Here is an 18,476-nt window from a genome sequence, read left to right as displayed (position 1 = left end):
TAAAACAGATAAAATTACCTGAGAGCCCCCCCCCCTCCCTTTCCACCAAGCAACATAGAAAGCATACTGCGGATGACAGATTGAACAGCAATAAGAACTGAACATCTGGTGAATGAGGGAGCTCCCTGGAAAATTACTGTGACAGAGAAACAGGAGCAGATCCAGTTTCTGGCTTTCCTTAGTAGTTTCATCCGCTAACTCAGACAGAGGTAAGTGTGAAGTACACGCCAAGTATACAGTGCTAAATGATGAAGAGTACATTAAGCTATGTATGCATGACCAGGGATTTTACTGCTATGCCAACTAGGTTTCTAGGATTTTGTTTTGGTATGCTCAGGATACATGAAAAAGTGAAAAGGAGCATATTTTCTGCTACTCAGAAATGTTTAAAATACACAAACAACAAGATCAAAACTCTTGTCACAGGAAAACACAATTTAAAATGTTTTGAAAATGGCAGAAGGAAATATTGTATGAATTGACTCAGTGGTAAGAAGCACTATTTGGTTCACAGTGAATTGCAGACTCTTCAATGATAGCACAAAATGTTTCAAATAAACTACAGAGAGACACGATATAAATCCACTGTAGTTTAAGACTGAATCTACCATTCTTAAGCCAGCTGTATCAAACGTATTGATTTAGTATTCACACTTTCTGTAAAACTACTGACATGTGGGAGGAGAAGGAAATCTGATTCTTTGCTTACTTGAGGAATAACAACTTTTGCAGATGCTGAACATGAGAAGGCTTGATTCTGTGTGTGGAGGCAGGGGGGGTTACTTTATAAGTGACCTCATCTAAGGTTAGCACATGGCAGCTATTGTATGTAATGGTCTGGAGTACAATTTCCACTCAATTTCCAAAAATGTTTGAACTCTTTCATACTGTAGTAACAGACACAGTGACACTGGTAATCATTACTGCCTAAGAGGTTAAAAGGTGAACACCGTATTTTACTATAAAGAAATAAGAAATAAGTCAGCAAACCAGATGAGAAGTGCATTTATCTAATTTATCAAGATTAACCATCAATCATTAAACTACAGTCTGGTGTGCTCGTACATATTCTCACCCAGGAGGGACAACCAAAGCGGATAAACACTTTTGTCGATATGTTCTTCTTGCATCTTGTTGATAGCTAGTGATCTGTCCCTCAGAGCACAGTTCTGCATCTATCACTTTAGATTCAGTGTGGTAAATGGAGAGTAGACACTGGGCCCCACAGTGAAAATAAGTCTACTGCAGCATCAAAATTGAGCATAACATTAGTTCAAGCAGGACATGATGTCAAGCTCAGCTCACATCCCAGCTACATCAGCTGATCTCAAACAGCCCAATCAACTGATGGAGCAGCTGATTGATGGAAGGGAGTCAGCTGATAGATCACATGATTCCTTTCTAAGCAACCAATTGGTGAATCTCACTCAGGGCGCCCTATTTAAACTGCTCTGGCCTGCCTACTGTTGCTGCTTTCTCTGCAAGCCGCTCTGCAACCTGACTCCACCCCAGCTTCTCCTTTTCATGCTGTGTCTTACTTATCAGTGTCATTTCTGTTTGTCATTGATGCTACTCTGTTCTGTTCCTGGAGGGTCTTCGCTGCTGCTTTCCCTGCCTTAGGCTTTCCATGTAGGTGCATGGAAGGGCAGGCGGGTTTACTTTCTCTGCCTCTGCCTTTCCTCGTTTGTACGTGGAAGGGCAGGGAGGTTTGCTCTCTCTGTCTCAGAGAGGTTTGCTCTCTCTGCTTCAAGCTTTCCTTGCTTGCACGTGGAAGGGCAGGGAGGTTTGCTCTTTCTGCCTCAGGCCTTCCTCGTTTGCACGTGGAAGGGCAGAGACGTTTGCTCTCTGCCCTTATGCTTTCCACATAGGCGCAGGAGAGAGGCTTTCTGCATAGGCCCGAGTAGTCTCGTGTGACCAGCCTCCCTTACTTCGGAATGGGAGTCTGGGAACATTTGTCTTTTGTTTTGTAATAGAAATGGGCAAGGATATCCAGACCACATGACAGCACTGCCATAGGCGCGGCATGTGTGTTACATGTAACAGAGACGTTGCAGCTCTGCAATATAGCTGAATCAAATGAAATCATATCCACTTTAATCTCTTCTTGCGATACACTGAACACTTCCTTTTCTGTTGTACTACGGACAACAATTCGGGGAACAGCAATTCCGGTGTAGGTGGGTGTAAGGCAAAGCTAATCAGCTGTTGGTAGAGGAAGTATGGAAGTACACAGATTTGGATCCAATCACATCACTGCCGAGGCCATCACTGTCACTAAGGCCCGAGAGGCCCCAGAACAAAGCCATACCTCCAAATAAATACTGCAAATGGAAATGAAGTTTTCTTTGACTAAAGTGTTCCTGACTGAACTGGAATTACGTTCTCACAGCTATACTCCTCCACCAACTAGTCAAGTTATAGTTTACATCCATGTCAGTCCAGACTCATATGTAGCAATCACAGTAAACAATGCTTCCAATATGGATGTTGCTGCAAAGAAGCTACAAACGCTAACACATGGATGCGCCACACACATCTTCAACACGCCAGCACAGAAGATCAATACAGTCATCACAGTTTCAAGGTAAGTGTTACCAATACAGGTCCCAACCAAATGTCTCCCCTTCTGTTCCGGAGTTGTTGAATGATGTCCAGAAAAGTGTTTTTGCAGAACATTATGATGTCACAGTCAAGTTGACCTTGACTTTTTGGATATAAAATGTCATTATTTCATCCTACTAGACTTTTATGTCAAATTCTGTCATTATTTATGTATGAATTCTTAAGTTAATGCCAAAAATGTGTTTTGTGAGGTTACAGAGACCTTGGCCTTGACCACTAAATTCTAACTAAATCAGTTCATCTTTTGGACCAACTAGAGGTTTGTGCTAAATTTGAGCAAATTCCCTCAATGTGTTCTCCAGATATTGCTTTCACGAGAATGGAATGGACAGGCGGACAGACAAATGGAAAACATGGTGCCTCGAGCCACAGCTGTCGCCAGCTCACAGTCATAAGAAGTCTACCACAATATTATCATCAACATGTTTAATTCCATGTCCCAAAGCACTAACATTATTATCCTAACTGGTAGATATTTTCTGTATAATTGCAAAAGAAAGTATCTTCCAAGCACACTGTTGGATTATCTGTGTCTGCAGCAAGTGGTCAGTCTTAGTCAATCATTATTCTTAGCAACTTTGCTATTGGCTCCCAGTTCAACCAGTCACAAAATGACCAGAATGTCTTGTCACACAAAGCAGCACCTGTTAGTTTCTCACACCCAAACTGTCTCCCTCACAGCCATCTACTTTAAATATAGGCTACAGAGCATAGGTGTTCAGCTATAGTTGATGAAAAATACCTCAATCTTGAGTTAGAATTTTGCAGATCTACCAAAAAAAAAAAAGTCAACTGGAACTTCAGGCCAAAACTTTGATCACTGTCAATTGTATTGAAATTTAATAACTCATTGTTAACAGAAAATGGGTTTGCGAGGCACTGCCTTTCTGCTCCAGTGTTACCTGATGTTGGCAGCAGCCATGTATTTTGATCTTGGAGAACAGGAGGAAAAATGCATCATAGAGGAGATTCCTGAAGACATGCTGGTCAACGGTGAGTCCTGGAGAGGGGAATATTCCTCCTGAGTGTCGTTTACAATCTCAACAGAGGTAATGAATGTGGAATTAGATTTGGAAAACTGTATCATAAATTGCCACGTGATTGCTGAATTACACAGTAATGTAATATGTATCTCCAGGATAGTGTGTCTCTTAGTTCAGCAAGTGCAAAAGCCATTTATGACTTCCAAACTGCCCATTGAGTTAAAGTGTTTGTGAATACCGATTTGCTCTGTGCCTCAACAACCACATACAGCCATGAAAATAGAAAACATTGTGCACTTGGCTGACATTTGTTTTGAAGTAAAATACTATATTATGTATACACACTGAATATTATTCATTTTAATAAATCCCAATATAAAATGCAGAGCTTATGCTTAATTTAACTCTTATCAAAAATGTTACAAGCTTGATGATGACCTTGAATGCTACTACCAGTGAATCTGTACGTGAATGCACTCATGTGAGACTTACGTTCAGGTTACTTCTTGTTGGAGCCTTGGGATTTGAAGGCGCTCTCCCACTCCCCTCACCTCGGCGTCACTGTGACAGTCAGAGACCCAAACCATGAGGTACTGCACTCACAGGAGAGGTTTATCACCAAGCCAGGTTCACTAAAACATGTGCTCAATGGTTTCCCCATTCAAACCAAACCCAAACAAAGATGAAATGCATTTAACACAGCGTCACTTAAGATCAGTGCGGCACGGTTTGATCCATGAGATCGGATCTCTGTTATTGTACAAGATCATCAGTCTCACATCTCAAGCGTAGCTTTTTGCCTCAGTGGTGGAGAAAGTAGGCTATTCAAATTATTCACTTTAGTAAAAGATTGGTACCACAGAGTAGAAATACATGATTACAAGTTAACGTCCTGGATTCAAAATCTGACTTTAATAAAAGTACAGTACAAGCCAAAAGTTTGGACACACCTTCTCATTCAATGCGTTTTCTTTATTTTCATGACTATTTACATTGTAGATTCTCACTGAAGGCATCAAAACTATGAATGAACACATGTGGAGTTATGTACTTAACAAAAAAAGGTGAAATAACTGAAAACATGTTTTATATTCTAGTTTCTTCAAAATAGCCACCCTTTGCTCTGATTACTGCTTTGCACACTCTTGGCATTCTCTTGATAAGCTTCAAAAGGTAGTCACCTGAAATGGTTTCCACTTCACAGGTGTGCCTTATCAGGGTTAATTAGTGGAATTTCTTGCTTTATCAATGGGGTTGGGACCATCAGTTGTGTTGTGCAGAAGTCAGGTTAATACACAGCCGACAGCCCTATTGGACAACTGTTAAAATTCATATTATGGCAAGAACCAATCAGCTAACTAAAGAAAAACAAGTGGCCATCATTACTTTAAGAAATGAAGGTCAGTCAGTCCGGAAAATTGCAAAAACTTTAAATGTGTCCCCAAGTGGAGTCGCAAAAACCATCAAGCGCTACAACGAAACTGGCACACATGAGGACCGACCCAGGAAAGGAAGACCAAGAGTCACCTCTGCTTCTGAGGATAAGTTCATCCGAGTCACCAGCCTCAGAAATTGCAAGTTAACAGCAGCTCAGATCAGAGACCAGATGAATGCCACACAGAGTTCTAGCAGCAGACCCATCTCTAGAACAACTGTTAAGAGGAGACTGCGCGAATCAGGCCTTCATGGTCAAATAGCTGCTAGGAAACCACTGCTAAGGAGAGGCAACAAGCAGAAGAGATTTGTTTGGGCCAAGAAACACAAGGAATGGACATTAGACCAGTGGAAATCTGTGCTTTGGTCTGATGAGTCCAAATTTGAGATCTTTGGTTCCAACCGCCGTGTCTTTGTGAGACGCAGAAAAGGTGAACGGATGGATTCCACATGCCTGGTTCCCACTGTGAAGCATGGAGGAGGAGGTGTGATGGTGTGGGGGTGTTTTGCTGGTGACACTGTTGGGGATTTATTCAAAATTGAAGGCACACTGAACCAGCATGGCTACCACAGCATCCTGCAGCGACATGCCATCCCATCCGGTTTGCGTTTAGTTGGACGATCATTTATTTTTCAACAGGACAATGACCCCAAACACACCTCCAGGCTGTGTAAGGGCTATTTGACCAAGAAGGAGAGTGATGGAGTGCTGCGGCAGATGACCTGGCCTCCACAGTCACCGGACCTGAACCTAATTGAGATGGTTTGGGGTGAGCTGGACCGCAGAGTGAAGGCAAAGGGGCCAACAAGTGCTAAACACCTCTGGGAACTCCTTCAAGACTGTTGGAAAACCATTTCAGGTGACTACCTCCTGAAGCTCATCGAGAGAATGCCAAGAGTGTGCAAAGCAGTAATCAGAGCAAAGGGTGGCTATTTTGAAGAAACTAGAATATAAAACATGTTTTCAGTTATTTCACCTTTTTTTGTTAAGTACATAACTCCACATGTGTTCATTCATAGTTTTGATGCCTTCAGTGAGAATCTACAATGTAAATAATCATGAAAATAAAGAAAACACATTGAATGAGAAGGTGTGTCCAAACTTTTGGCCTGTACTGTATATAAGTCAGGCTGCTATAGTATTATATTACTGGACTATTTTTTATTGATGCATTAACATAGAAACAGTACTTAATTGTTATAGCTGGTTGAGGTGGAGATAATTTTAAATGTTTTATACACTTTTGGGTAGTTAAAGCTACAACATCATCATATTTTAAATGCTGATCATGTTTTATTTGTAAAATCATAACCTGAAGATTGTACAGTTGTCAAATAAATGAAGTGGAGTAAAAAGTACAAAATTCCCTCTGAAATGTAGTAGAATATAAAGAAGCACAAAATGAAAATGCTGAAGTGAAGTACAAGAATGTCAAAATTGTGTTTGTAAGTACTGAGTAAATGTAATTAGAGTAGCGACTTTCCACGACTGCTTTTTCCCAGCTGATGTGGTCCCAATATAAAACACAATCCTTCAGTTTCATTTCAAATTTTTCTTGGAATTTTCTACAATAGCTAGAATTTCTGGACTTTAGTGAGAGAATTTATCAGTTACACCTGATTCATTTTCACATAATAACCCACCACTTCCTGGTTCTTGGCACTCGACTGACCAAAAAGAGCTACAAGTAACGGAATCACTTTTTCATTTTGTTGACCAAGAACTGGAGAAATGTTGGCCTAACAGTGTCTTTCTTATCCTCTAGGTTTTGATGTCCAAACGCTATGGTAAATTTGCCAAATTCACCTTCACAGCTCACACCTCTGGTCAACACTTCTTCTGCTTCCAAACCAACTCCACAAGGTTTTCTGTCTTTGCTGGACAGAAGCTGGTGAGACCTATGGACACAAACAGAAAGCTAATTTTGAGAAAGAAGGGAAAATGCAGAAACACATACAGTATTAAAATATTATATTGAACACTCAGTCAAGTCTGTAAATTGTATTATTTTTAAATGACCCTCAACTGCTGTAATGTGTTGTACAGAAGCTACATTTGGATGTTCAGATGGGAGAGCACACCATTGACCCTAACAAAGACAAGGCCAAAGAAAACTTGGAGACTCTGGAGAACAGCCTCAGCCACCTCATAGATCAAATGATGTACATCACCAGGCAACAGGAATACCAGAGGGTAAATAAGGATCTTATTGTCCTGTCTGCTAACATAACATGATATGACAGTACATGTGAGTCAATCGCACAACAGGGAGCTCAGAGGAAAAGGCAGGAGCGGTGTGCTACCTGATGTATACGGGAATGATACAAAGCTAGTTTACACAGAGTGTGAGTCACCACAATTGACTGCTGTTACTGCTAGTGAGGATAATCATGCAAGCATGCACTGAATTCAACCATACTGTACGGCATGTTGTCTTCCTTTGTTACAAAATAGAAGATTTTTCCAGATTTTTTTCTTCAACTTTTACATTTTCCTCTCATTCAGGAGAAAGAGGAGGTGTTTCGTCAGATCAGTGAGGACACCAACAGTAAAGTGCTCTGGTGGGCTGTGGTGCAGACCTCTGTGCTGCTGTCCGTTGGTTTCTGGCAGATTAAACGACTCAAAGACTTCTTCATCGCCAAGAAGCTGGTCTGAGGATGACCTCCGACCTGTCAGCTCTGAGCCTGATGACCTTGAACCATGTCCCACCTATACTTGTGTATATACTACAACAAGTATATCTGATGCATGAAAACACTTGTATGGATAAATGATAAATGATGGATAAAATGATTAAATTGTGTGGGTCGGAGATGATGACCATGTCAAAACTACAGTAATTTTTCTTTTTCTTGTCCTCCTCATTGTTGTTTTTCACCTCTGTTGCCCTTAAAACTGGACTACATGGCTAAAGCAAATATGTACAACATATAAAAATGTCTCTCAGGACTGAACACAAAACAACACAGAATATTCAATAATAAAAGCCATTTGAATAAGAATTATTTTGTGATTATTTCCCTTTTTTAAACAATAAGCAAAATGAAATAAATTGCTAATTTTATGCATAACTTACCTCATGTTCACATATTAAGCTAACACTACTTGTCAGAGGTCTGAATACTTAATCTCAACAGACAGGTATGTATTATAGCTAGCTATGTAACCGCAACATAGCTAACGTTACCTTTAAAAAACTGACGTCAAGATGCTAGTAACGATAAATATAAGGGAAATAATTAATATAGCAAAACTGACAGTTACTTTAGACGATTAGTCAACAGACAAACGCCTATGTTTCTGTAACGTTGCTTAGTTTTAACATAAATTAAGGTAACTTACATTACTAGGTCTTGACGTTACTTTCAGCACTCTTTTCTCCCAGAGCCGTTATGTACAGTTATGTAGATTAGCTAGCTAGCTAGCTACCGAAGTATCGGTAACATAGCTAGCGTTGGCGTTACCAAACTGACGTCCTTAGATGCTAGTAACGATAAATAAAAAAAAAAAAATTAATAAAGCTAGGCAGGTAGTTACTTTACATTATTAGTCAACAGAAAACGCTTGGGTTTTGGTAACTTAGTTTTGACACTGATTAAAAATAATTTACAAGACTAGCTCTGAAGGTTACTCTTAAGCACTCGGTTCTCAGAGCCGTTATTTATGCTAGCTAGCTAAAAGTTAGCATCTAGCCTCACTTGCAGCGGGATGACTCAGGTAACGTAATCCAACGTTACATGTACTTAACGTTACTGTAAGAAGGTGTAAGCTGTTGTATGAACTTGACATAAACTTAACAAAATAACAATGTTACAGAAAGCGGCTTAAACCCCCAATTAATGTGACAATTGTAGTAACTTAACACCTAGCTAAATTCGTTTATGCTAACTCCTAATTTAGCAACAACGGGTTAGCAAAGACAGTTAACGTTAGCTTATTTCCTCGCAGGTCTTTAGATGCCTTACTGGATCTGCTGCAACTCCTGCTTCCTTTCGCCCAGCGCTGACAGAAAACTAGCTGTCACCACCTGTGGCCATGTCATCTGCAGTGTCTGTTTTCAGAAAGGTAGACACAGATTTATGTTGCTAACTGACAGTCCAGTCAATCACTGTTGGGTTTGTTTGCATGTGTTTAAAACAGTGCAGCACCATACAGTAGCTTCACTTCAGTTGTACCATGCAGGTGAAAATGTGATTAAACAGGGACATCTGTTGGATTGAAAGTGTTATTGCAGAGCTTATGACCCAGTTTTACACCAAGTGTGTTCAAGCCAGGAGCTCCTAACTAAACTTTTCCATGCATAAGACACAAAACCACCATTACATAAGCTATCCCTGAGAAAGACACATTTGAGACCGTGTTTATTATCACACTGGGTCTGATATTGGCCGTTATGTAACAGCAGGAGGAATGAAATCTCTGATCCAGTCATGCTCTGTTAGCGGGTGCTTCTCCTCATATCCTCCAATGAAATAAGAGTGAAATTACACCATTCAACATTGGCTATGTGATTTCTTGAAGTACTCCTGCAGGTCCCTTTGCCCCACTCTGGGAGCCTCTTATCATATTCACAAGCCACAGGCCTGTTCCTGATGGGTCTAATCTCAACCTCAAGAGTTTGATCATGTTTTAATTTGCTCTGGCTTCCAGGGTTAGACCAAGGGATTACACTTAATTAATTTTGGGTCTCGGGCGAAAGCACTTTTGAGACCCCCTTTTGTTCAGCTCTTGTATTGGATTTAGATTCTACATGCCCTCTGTTCAATTTGAGCCTTGCTGCAACTTAACTGCAACTTTTCTTTCAGGCAAACCAGGCAAGTGTTTAATATGCAGTGCCAAATGCCAAGTATCACCACTCTCCGACCAAGTAAGCATATTACTCCTCATTAAATGGCATCCTCAGGTGACTGTGGGGGATAACACCAGACTCTGTAATTGTAGAAACAGATTGATGTGATTTAAGAGTTCTCTTGTCATTACAGTCATGTCAAACATCTTTGTTTCAGAGCAGCTCAGAGGTGAAGGCCCTGTTTTCGGACATCAACGTTGTTGCAACCAAACACTTCACGGAAATCAGCAAAGTTTGGTCATTTTCTGTCTCATCATAAAATATTTTGTTACTTGTTCTTATATCAGTTCAGAATTTAAGTCTGCCTCAGTCAGTGCAAGATGGTTTGAGTTATTTGTTAGTGCAGACATCGCATAGCACTGAGTCCCTTCTTTTTTCAGGTTATAATGTTCCAGGCAAGACATCAAAAGAGACTGCTGACTTACTACCAGCAAAGGGTGAGAGACATCTGTGTTGCTGCAGTGGATGTTTGTTGTTGCGTGTGTGTTTCTTTGAGAGTTTGCTTTTCTTCATTTGGCAGCCAATAGACATTATTTTTTAAATTTTACTATGTCGAAAATCTGTGACATCTCTTAAACCCCCAGCCATGTAGAAAATTTGATTTAATTTGCATACTGTTTCATTTGCTGCTTGCTAAAATAGATTAAAAAAAAAAAAAAAAAAAACGCTACTTGCAGCAAAATATAATCACACCTGCATCACCAATCATTTTATCAATTACAGAATGGGAAACTCGAGGAGGCATTTGTCAAGATGAAGCAAGAAATGCAGCAGATGGCAAAGTAAGTGAAACAGTAATGCTTTTCATACATATTCTTAATATTCTTAATATTCTTAAATGCAGTTTATGAGAAGTTAGGTGCCTTTTTTATGCATTATTTTGTATTTGTTTCCCCTTAAAGGAAGCTGAATGAACAGAGCAACTACATCACTAAGCTGGAAAACTCTCTACAGCATCAGAGGTACAGCATAGGGTATATTCTTACTAAAGATAATCATGTTAGATACATGCTGATATTCTGATAATGGCTTTTAAAAGATGAGTAACCCATCTGAAAAACCATTTGTTGTATCACTTGTGTTACAATTTTATCCTTAAAATATATAACTCTATTCAAAATGTTTGTTAATGCTTGTAGTTTTGATCTATAGCTGGCAAGTTCTCCTACTTTAACAGCCACTTTGCTCCGTAATTCATCTTCAACTGTTTCACAAATGAGACTATCCTGAAAAATATGTTTTTTTTTCGAAAATATTTTGATGATGTTTCATAGTAATTTCTCTTCTTCTTAGATTCCTTTTTTAAATACAGAATCTAAACATTAAACATCACATGTCGTTCTGGATCAGTGATCGTAATGCTCATGAAATAAAAGACTTAAAATCAGGCTAAATGTGGATCTATGGAGTAAAACTTTGAGTTTGGCAGCAGCACAGTATGTGAAGTTATTCCCAACCAGGTGGCTGTTATTCCTCACCTCTCACTAGGTGTCACTCCTGGCACATCTACTCCTGGAAAGTTAGAACTACAACCAACACTGAATTTAAGAGGGACAGTTTTTAGTTTGGTTGTTTGTAAAGGCCTGAAAAGATTTAAAACACATTTTTAAAATTGTATTTCAGTGTGAGTTCTGCATTAAACATTGGCCACTATCTGAAGAATAATTTCAACAAATATTAACAGCCCTCAGTGTTAGAAAATATTATCCCCATAGAGCTACACATAATTTACCTGTAATTGAAGTAGTTTTAAAATAATGTTAAAAACAAACTAAATGTAGAAATACTGAAAGAGAAATCTCAAATTCTTTTTAAAGATTATTTAAATTAAATTATTTATAGATATTTGAACTATTTGTAGTTTCTATTTTTTTACTACTTCTCTATACTGGTTGTATATACCTCTTGTGTCATTTATTCTTTTTTGTTTTGCTATTATTTTACTTTGACTTCTCTGTCTGTACTTTCTGCTGTCTTTGTGTTGCTGCAACACCCGAATTTCCCCCTTGGAGACTGATAAGGGCTTATCTTATCTTGTCTGGGTTGAGTGCAGTTTGAAAGAAGAGTCTTCACCCATTCTCTCATTGTAGGATTCACTCTGACACCTATGTTAGAAGCAGCTGTGTCTGTTTATTTTAAACTCATTAACTTTCTTTATGACTTTTTTGTCTCAGTGCCAAAGTTTCATCAGTGCCTCAGATGAGCCACAGTTCCCATACTCCACATGGGCATAAATCAGGTAAACTGTAATCTCATAATTTTATTTCACTTTTGTAGTGGTCATTGTAGACACTGTTAAATTATACACTGATCAAAGCAGGGCTGTAGTCAAAAACATTAAATTGGAGTCGAAGACAAGTCCGAGTCTGACTGTCTGTCTGTTCATAGTAAGAGTCAAATGTGCTATAACTTCAGTCAGTCAGTATAGTCCTTTGGATTGAGAAAAAAATGAAATGTGATAGAAGGACGCAAAGTAATTGTGACAAAATGTTGCACTATTTCCTAAAATTCTAACTCTAACCAAAGACTGTGGAAGGCGACATAAGGGGGCCAAGACAGAGACAAGTGTGAGATAGTAGAAAAAGTATTGTGACAACTGAGTACTAGTAATACAAAAAGATTACATCCCCAAAATAGTATAAATTTAACATTCAAGATGGTTCCGTTTCATACGGCTGACCAATAAAGACTACTCTTTGTTGCATAACACATTTTATACTAAAGTTTTTTCAGAAACATTAGTAAGAAATCACACAGCCAAGCAGGATGGGCTAGTGGCTGGAAAAAAACTAAACAAAATAACTGACCGACCATAAAACTGGCTCATGTCTTGTCTCTGTGGTTAAATCACTGAACCATGTATTTTATACATTCCCTGCATGACCGCTAATGTCTCATCATCATAAATAGTGTACTGTGGTTGTTAATGTTGTGTTTCCTGTTTGGTGTCAGTCCTACAGATCCCCTATAACTCCCCCGTGTCCCTCTCCAGACGCTCCTCAACCACTAATATGTGAGTATCCCTAACTGTTCCCAGTGTCTCTGAACATCTTTACCTTCCTTTTATGTTCATCTTTGATTTGCACTCTCTTTACCTCATCTCCATCTATGTTTCTTTTCACTCTGTCCTTCATTACGTCGCACCATACGAACGAGAGAGAGGGGGAATGTCGAAGGTATTTCACAGTGCAAACAAGCTATATCCTGGGTTCAGCCCCCATGTCTTATGTTAGCTTTAGCTGCTGTATAGCTTTGCCCTGCCCTGCGGTTATCTACACACACACACCTGAATAAGCTAAGCTTTGCTTGGGTTTAGTCAGGATTCTCTATTGGGTTTCTGAGACACCGCTGACACAGGATTGATTGTCTGCTTGAGTTTTAATAGCACAAATGTTGTTTTATCCACTGAGACTTTTGGTTCTTCTACTGTGCGGGTAGATGATGGACAGCGGATATTAACCCCAGTGCTGTGTTACCGCCTCGTCTGCAAGGTCAAAAAGTAAACAGATGATTTGAAAGGAATTGTAATAATAAAAAGTCATTTTAATTAAGAGAGCTTTTCGAAATATTTAGACTTTAGTGACTGGATTGAATTAAAAATCTGACCAAGTCTTGCAAAGAAGCACCAAGCCTTTCAATATTTCTCACGTTTTGGACAAATACATATGGTTTTAGTAAAATAATCTTTAAAACAAACATGTAATAATATTGAATAAACAACTATGTTAAATGAGTATTTTTCCCTTGAAACCAATGAATATATAAGATAATCTGATTTTTTCTGTTTAGAAGATTTTTTTGAATAATTGTTTTAAAGAAACTACCATTGACATGAAGTACATTATAAAGAATCTGTAAAGTAAAAATCAATGTAAAAGCATGGAATTATCTCACTCTAATGTAATAATATTTCAATCATCAACTTATTTTACATTAACTTCATTATTCACTGTGAAGTGTGCGGGGAATATGGTTTTGCATCCTTCTTAAAAACCAGTATTTCACAAAGTGAACATCTGCCTTTCTGATGAAACGATTAATGTTGCTGTTACATAGACGTCTGGCTTCTTATAAAGAAGTTTGTGCAGCACTGTGGTGCTCAGCCAACTGAACCCAACTCGACTAATGAAGCGTGCCCTCATGTCTTGCAGCGCTGAAAACATGGACGTGGATGAAAGGAGTCTGTTCAGGAAAGTAAGTGTCATAACGTTACCTGCAGTAAACTTCCCTTTCTGCTATACAGTTTGTGTACTGAAACGTATGAGCTCTGTCAAGATCATACAGCATCCTGACATTTGCTTTAAGACTTTAGTGCATGAAGAATAAAAGTATTGAAAAACAAGCAAATAAAAAGGGATGATTTATGATGTTCCTCTCTGTGTGTATCTGTGTTCCAGCCCAACACTGTCCCCAGAATGTCGTTAATCAGTCCTCCACAAGATGGACGGATGGGTATGTGCTCTGCAGAGGAACTGAAGAACTGTTGTTCGTGTAGAATTTAGCTCTTAAACTAGGATCTGCTTTGGTGATTTCTCTGTAGCGTTAAAGGGACAGTTCACCCTTAAATCAAAAATATATATTTCACCTCTTACCTGTAGTGCTGTCTATCTAGATCATTTTTGTTTGAGTCGCAGATTGATGGAGATATTATCCATATAGATGTCTGTCTTCTTTCCAGTATAATGAAACTAGACGGCACTCAACTTGTGGTGCTAAAGCGCCAAAAAAGTACATTTGAAAAACTCAACAGTAATGTCTCTTTACAGAAATCATGACCTGGTTACTCAAGATAATCCACAGACCTTGTTGTGAGCAGTTTCATGTAGGAGCTATTTTCTTTCTACTGAACTACACCTGCCGACCCTGTAACTCTGCAAAAGGAGGTGTACTGCTAGCTCACCTAGCACCACTGAGCTAGCTAATGTTACAACTCAGCCGAGGAGGACATTAATGTTTACATCTCGCGCGAAGAGTAGATGCACACTTCTCTCTGCAGGGCGATACAGTTGGCGGATTTACTTCAGTAGAAAAAAAATAGTTCCTACATTAAACTGCTCACAACAAGTTTCTGTGGATTATCTTGAGTAATCAGGTCACGATTTCTGCAAATAGACATTGCTGTTGAGTTTTTCAAATGTGTTTTTTTTTTTTTTTTTGGCGCTTTGAGCACCACAAGCCGAGTGCCATCTAGTTCTATTAGATTGGAGCGAAGGCAGACATCTCTACGGCCGATTTCTCCAACACTCGGCAACTCACTCCAAAACTATCTACACTGATAAGTAGCACTACAGGTAAGAGGAAAATATGTATGTTTGATTTTGGGGTGAACTGTTCCTTTTAAGGCATTAAGACACTCTTCCTCTCTCACTCTGTATAAGCATGGCACTAAAGACACTTCACACATGTTACGCTACATGGGTTTGACACAATAAGTCTCTCTGCCAAACGTCAACATCTGAAGTTGCATATTTAGAAACACTGATACAGACATAACTGCACTATAATCATCTGTCATCATCATGTAGCCTTGTTTGTGGGTTATAGACTCCACGGTTGAACACCCACAGTGATTAAACTCATACAGATGTTGGCTGTTGTTATGTTTAGGATAACACCTACTGAGTCTGTCTCTTTGATTATGTCATTAAGTCCTTTAAAGGATTTGACCTCCATTGTGGCAGATAAATTAGGTGACTGTCAGGACTGTCTTGATCCTCACTAAACCTGTGTGAGTGTTTGGTTAAGTAAATATTGTATCGAAGGAAATCACAATATTTGCCTGGCAGCAGCAGATTTATTGGGCTATTCAAAATGCTTAACTGACTATTAAATTAATTGTTAGTCCTAGATAAGGATGACATGTGCCATTTATAACAGAGCTCTCTGTAGCAGAGGGTTGTGTCGATGCTGTCGGTGTTTTGCTCTGTTGGGTAGCAACATCTAAGTCTGTGTGTGTAAACTGTGAGGTACTAATCACTCCTGAAGATGAATCACCCATTTATCTTGTCGTCCTGGAGGATTCTCTAAATGAAACTCGCAGCGTGTGATGGAAGAGGAGACACATAAGCCCATAATGAGCCAAGTATCTCAGGCATTTTAAAAATCATTAGGAGCCATTACATCTGTATAGTATGACCTGTGTTTGGGATTAACATTTCTTCTCTCTGGTGTTGTGTTCAGGCACCGTCCTTAACAGATCGTCCAAACAGAACATGATGGCCAACCATTCAGCTTGCTCAGCTACTGTCAGGTGACTCATTTCAGTCTTTAAATGCATCATGATGAAATCTGAAAAGTACAGATTAATGATTTTACATATCTTTACTTTGACAAGCTAAACTATTTCATCTTTGTGTTTATACTGTAAGTGAAGTGTTTAACTGGTTATGATTATTTAAATTTAAACATAAAGTGTACATTAACTCCTCTCGTCTCCTCTCCTCTCCTCGTTTCATCTGTTCCTCCTTGTTTCCTGTCCTTTTCTAATTTCTCCTCCTTTCCTCTCCTCTCCTTGTATCATCTCTTCTCCTCTCCTCTCCTTGTTTCATCTCCTTTCCTCTCCTCTCCTTGTGTCATCTCTTCTCCTCTCCTCTCTTAATTCCTCATCCTTTCCTCTGCTCTCCTCGTCTCCTCTCCTCTCCTCTCCTCTCCTCTCCTCTCCTCTCCTTGTTTCCTCTGCTTATCTCTTTTCCATCCCTCTCCTTGTTATGGCTCATTTTCTAATTTATCCTCCTTTCCTCTCCCCGCCTTGCTTCCTCTCCTTGTTTCATCCCTTCTCCTCTCCTTTCCTTGTTTCATCTCCTTTCCTCTGCTCTCCTTGCCTCCTCTCCTCTCCTCTCCTCTCGTCTCCTTGTGTCCTCTCCTATCCTCTTGTTTCCTCTGCTTATCTCTTTTCCATTCCTCTCCTTGTTATGTCTCCTTTTCTAATGTCTCATCCTTTCCTCTCCTCTCCTTGCTTCCTCTCCTTGAGTCATCTCTTCTCCTCTCCTCGTTTCTTCTCCTCTCCTCTCCTTGTTTTGTCTCCTTTCCTCTCCTCTCCTCCCTCTCCTAATTTCTCATCCTTTCCTTTGCTCTCCTTTCCTTTCCTCGTTCATCTCTTTTCCATTCCTCTTCTTGTTTTGTCTCCTTTTCTAATCTCTCCTCCTTTCCTCTTCTTTCCTTGCTTTCGCTCCTTGATTAATCTCTTCCTCTCCTCTCCTTGTCTTCTCTCCTCCCTCTCCCAATTTCTCAACCTTTCCTGTCCTGTCCTGTCCTTGTGTTATCTCCTAACTCTTCTCTCCTCATTTCTCATGTTTTCTCTCCTCTCCTTGTCCCCTCCCTTCTTCTTGTCTCATCTCGGTCCTCTCCTACACGCTCTTATCATCTTCTCCCTTCCCATCTCATCTCCTCTCCTAAGTCGTTTCCAAGGATCTCCGCTGACCCCTGATGTGTCATACAGCCAGACGTCTGCATGGAAGTCTCCCATCTTCAAACCCTCCTTCAGACACTCCATGTCCTCCCTGGTCTGCCCTCCTCCTTAGCAAACACACATTCATAAACTGTCATGAAGCTTTTAGAGAAACTACACCTGGCCACTGATGTGTAGCTACACACAGGTATTTATGTCTCTCACAGCCTATGAAGAGTCACCAAAGAGTTAGTGTGTTGTGTTTTAATGTCCCCTTAAAGTTATGTGACCTGTTTCATACGGTAGATTGATGAATGAACTCAGATTCTGTGTTATTAAATTGTCTTACGATCAATTAAAGTGATGAAATAATGACCTGATTTTCGTTGCTTTACGTGGCTTTATGAGGTCACAGGTCAGGTTATCCTGTAGAGTTAGAGCTGTTTAGCTGTGTTGTTCTGTAAAGTGAATTACTTTCCCTAATCCAGCACAGAGACCTACAGGCCTCAACCCACAGAGCCTCTCGCCGAAGGCACAATTTGACGTCACGCTCACTCTGCCGCACCAGCACCTGTTCAATTTACAAAGATAAACTGGGATTATGTTCACAAAAAAATTGCACGTACGAGGCACGACTTCAAGGTTGACAGACAAATGCTGCAGTGACATCAGGAGAGCCCTTCAGGCAGCAATGTAGCTAACTGCCCTCGACAATAGCCTCCGCACTCCCAGCCTGCTGCGTGTAACTTCAGTAACATGACTCGTGATTTCACCCTCCAAGTCTTGTTACAAAACAGCTGCAAGTGAAGGCAAAGCAAAGTGTAGCCATATAGGAACATGATATCACCTGAAGTCATCACTGCAAGGAAAAGCTGATGCGGTGGAGCGGGCGGCGAGGACGGCCAGATGTGTTCAGGCAGGTCGAGTCTCTCTTTGTTGACCTGCGTTTTTGCCTCCATTGTCCCCGCTTGTCAGGGTGTTGAATGGTGTCTATTGAAGAGGGCTCAGGTGTGACTGTGTGTGTGTGTGTGTGTGTGTGTGTGTGTGTGTTCAGGGTCTGTACACGCTATATTCAGGCACTTACTAGCGTGTGTGTGTGTGTGTGTGTGTGAGTGTGAAGTTAAAGGGTATTGTACAGAGTCAGTAGGCCTGATCCTCCTGTGCGCTCCAGCGGGATTTGAAGTCGTTTCCTGTTTTTTA

The 18,476-nt window shown here is 40.0% G+C and overlaps 2 protein-coding genes across 2 annotated transcripts; both read left to right on the top strand.

Moving 5' to 3' along the window:
* Positions 1-3,288: 3,288 nt before the first annotated feature.
* On the top strand, positions 3,289-8,042 carry LOC117261267 (transmembrane emp24 domain-containing protein 11). Its single transcript, XM_033633611.2, has 5 exons — positions 3,289-3,615; positions 4,104-4,195; positions 6,806-6,931; positions 7,087-7,233; positions 7,546-8,042. Exons 1-5 carry the CDS (start codon positions 3,486-3,488, stop codon positions 7,693-7,695), a joined length of 645 nt encoding a protein of 214 aa, XP_033489502.1. The 5' UTR covers positions 3,289-3,485; the 3' UTR covers positions 7,696-8,042.
* A 943-nt stretch (positions 8,043-8,985) lies between these two features.
* Positions 8,986-17,631, top strand: rnf212 (ring finger protein 212). Its single transcript, XM_033633610.2, has 12 exons — positions 8,986-9,105; positions 9,846-9,907; positions 10,047-10,121; positions 10,270-10,326; positions 10,613-10,671; positions 10,792-10,851; positions 12,064-12,128; positions 12,842-12,902; positions 14,041-14,083; positions 14,287-14,341; positions 16,070-16,139; positions 17,286-17,631. Exons 1-12 carry the CDS (start codon positions 8,997-8,999, stop codon positions 17,407-17,409), a joined length of 840 nt encoding a protein of 279 aa, XP_033489501.1. The 5' UTR covers positions 8,986-8,996; the 3' UTR covers positions 17,410-17,631.
* The last annotated feature ends 845 nt before the right edge of the window (positions 17,632-18,476 follow it).

The sequence above is a fragment of the Epinephelus lanceolatus genome, chromosome 7 (genome assembly GCF_041903045.1).
Source record: "Epinephelus lanceolatus isolate andai-2023 chromosome 7, ASM4190304v1, whole genome shotgun sequence".
Taxonomy (NCBI): Eukaryota; Metazoa; Chordata; class Actinopteri; order Perciformes; family Serranidae; genus Epinephelus; species Epinephelus lanceolatus.
Note: the sequence above shows the minus strand (reverse complement) of the source record. Positions and strands in the feature narration are given on the sequence as shown.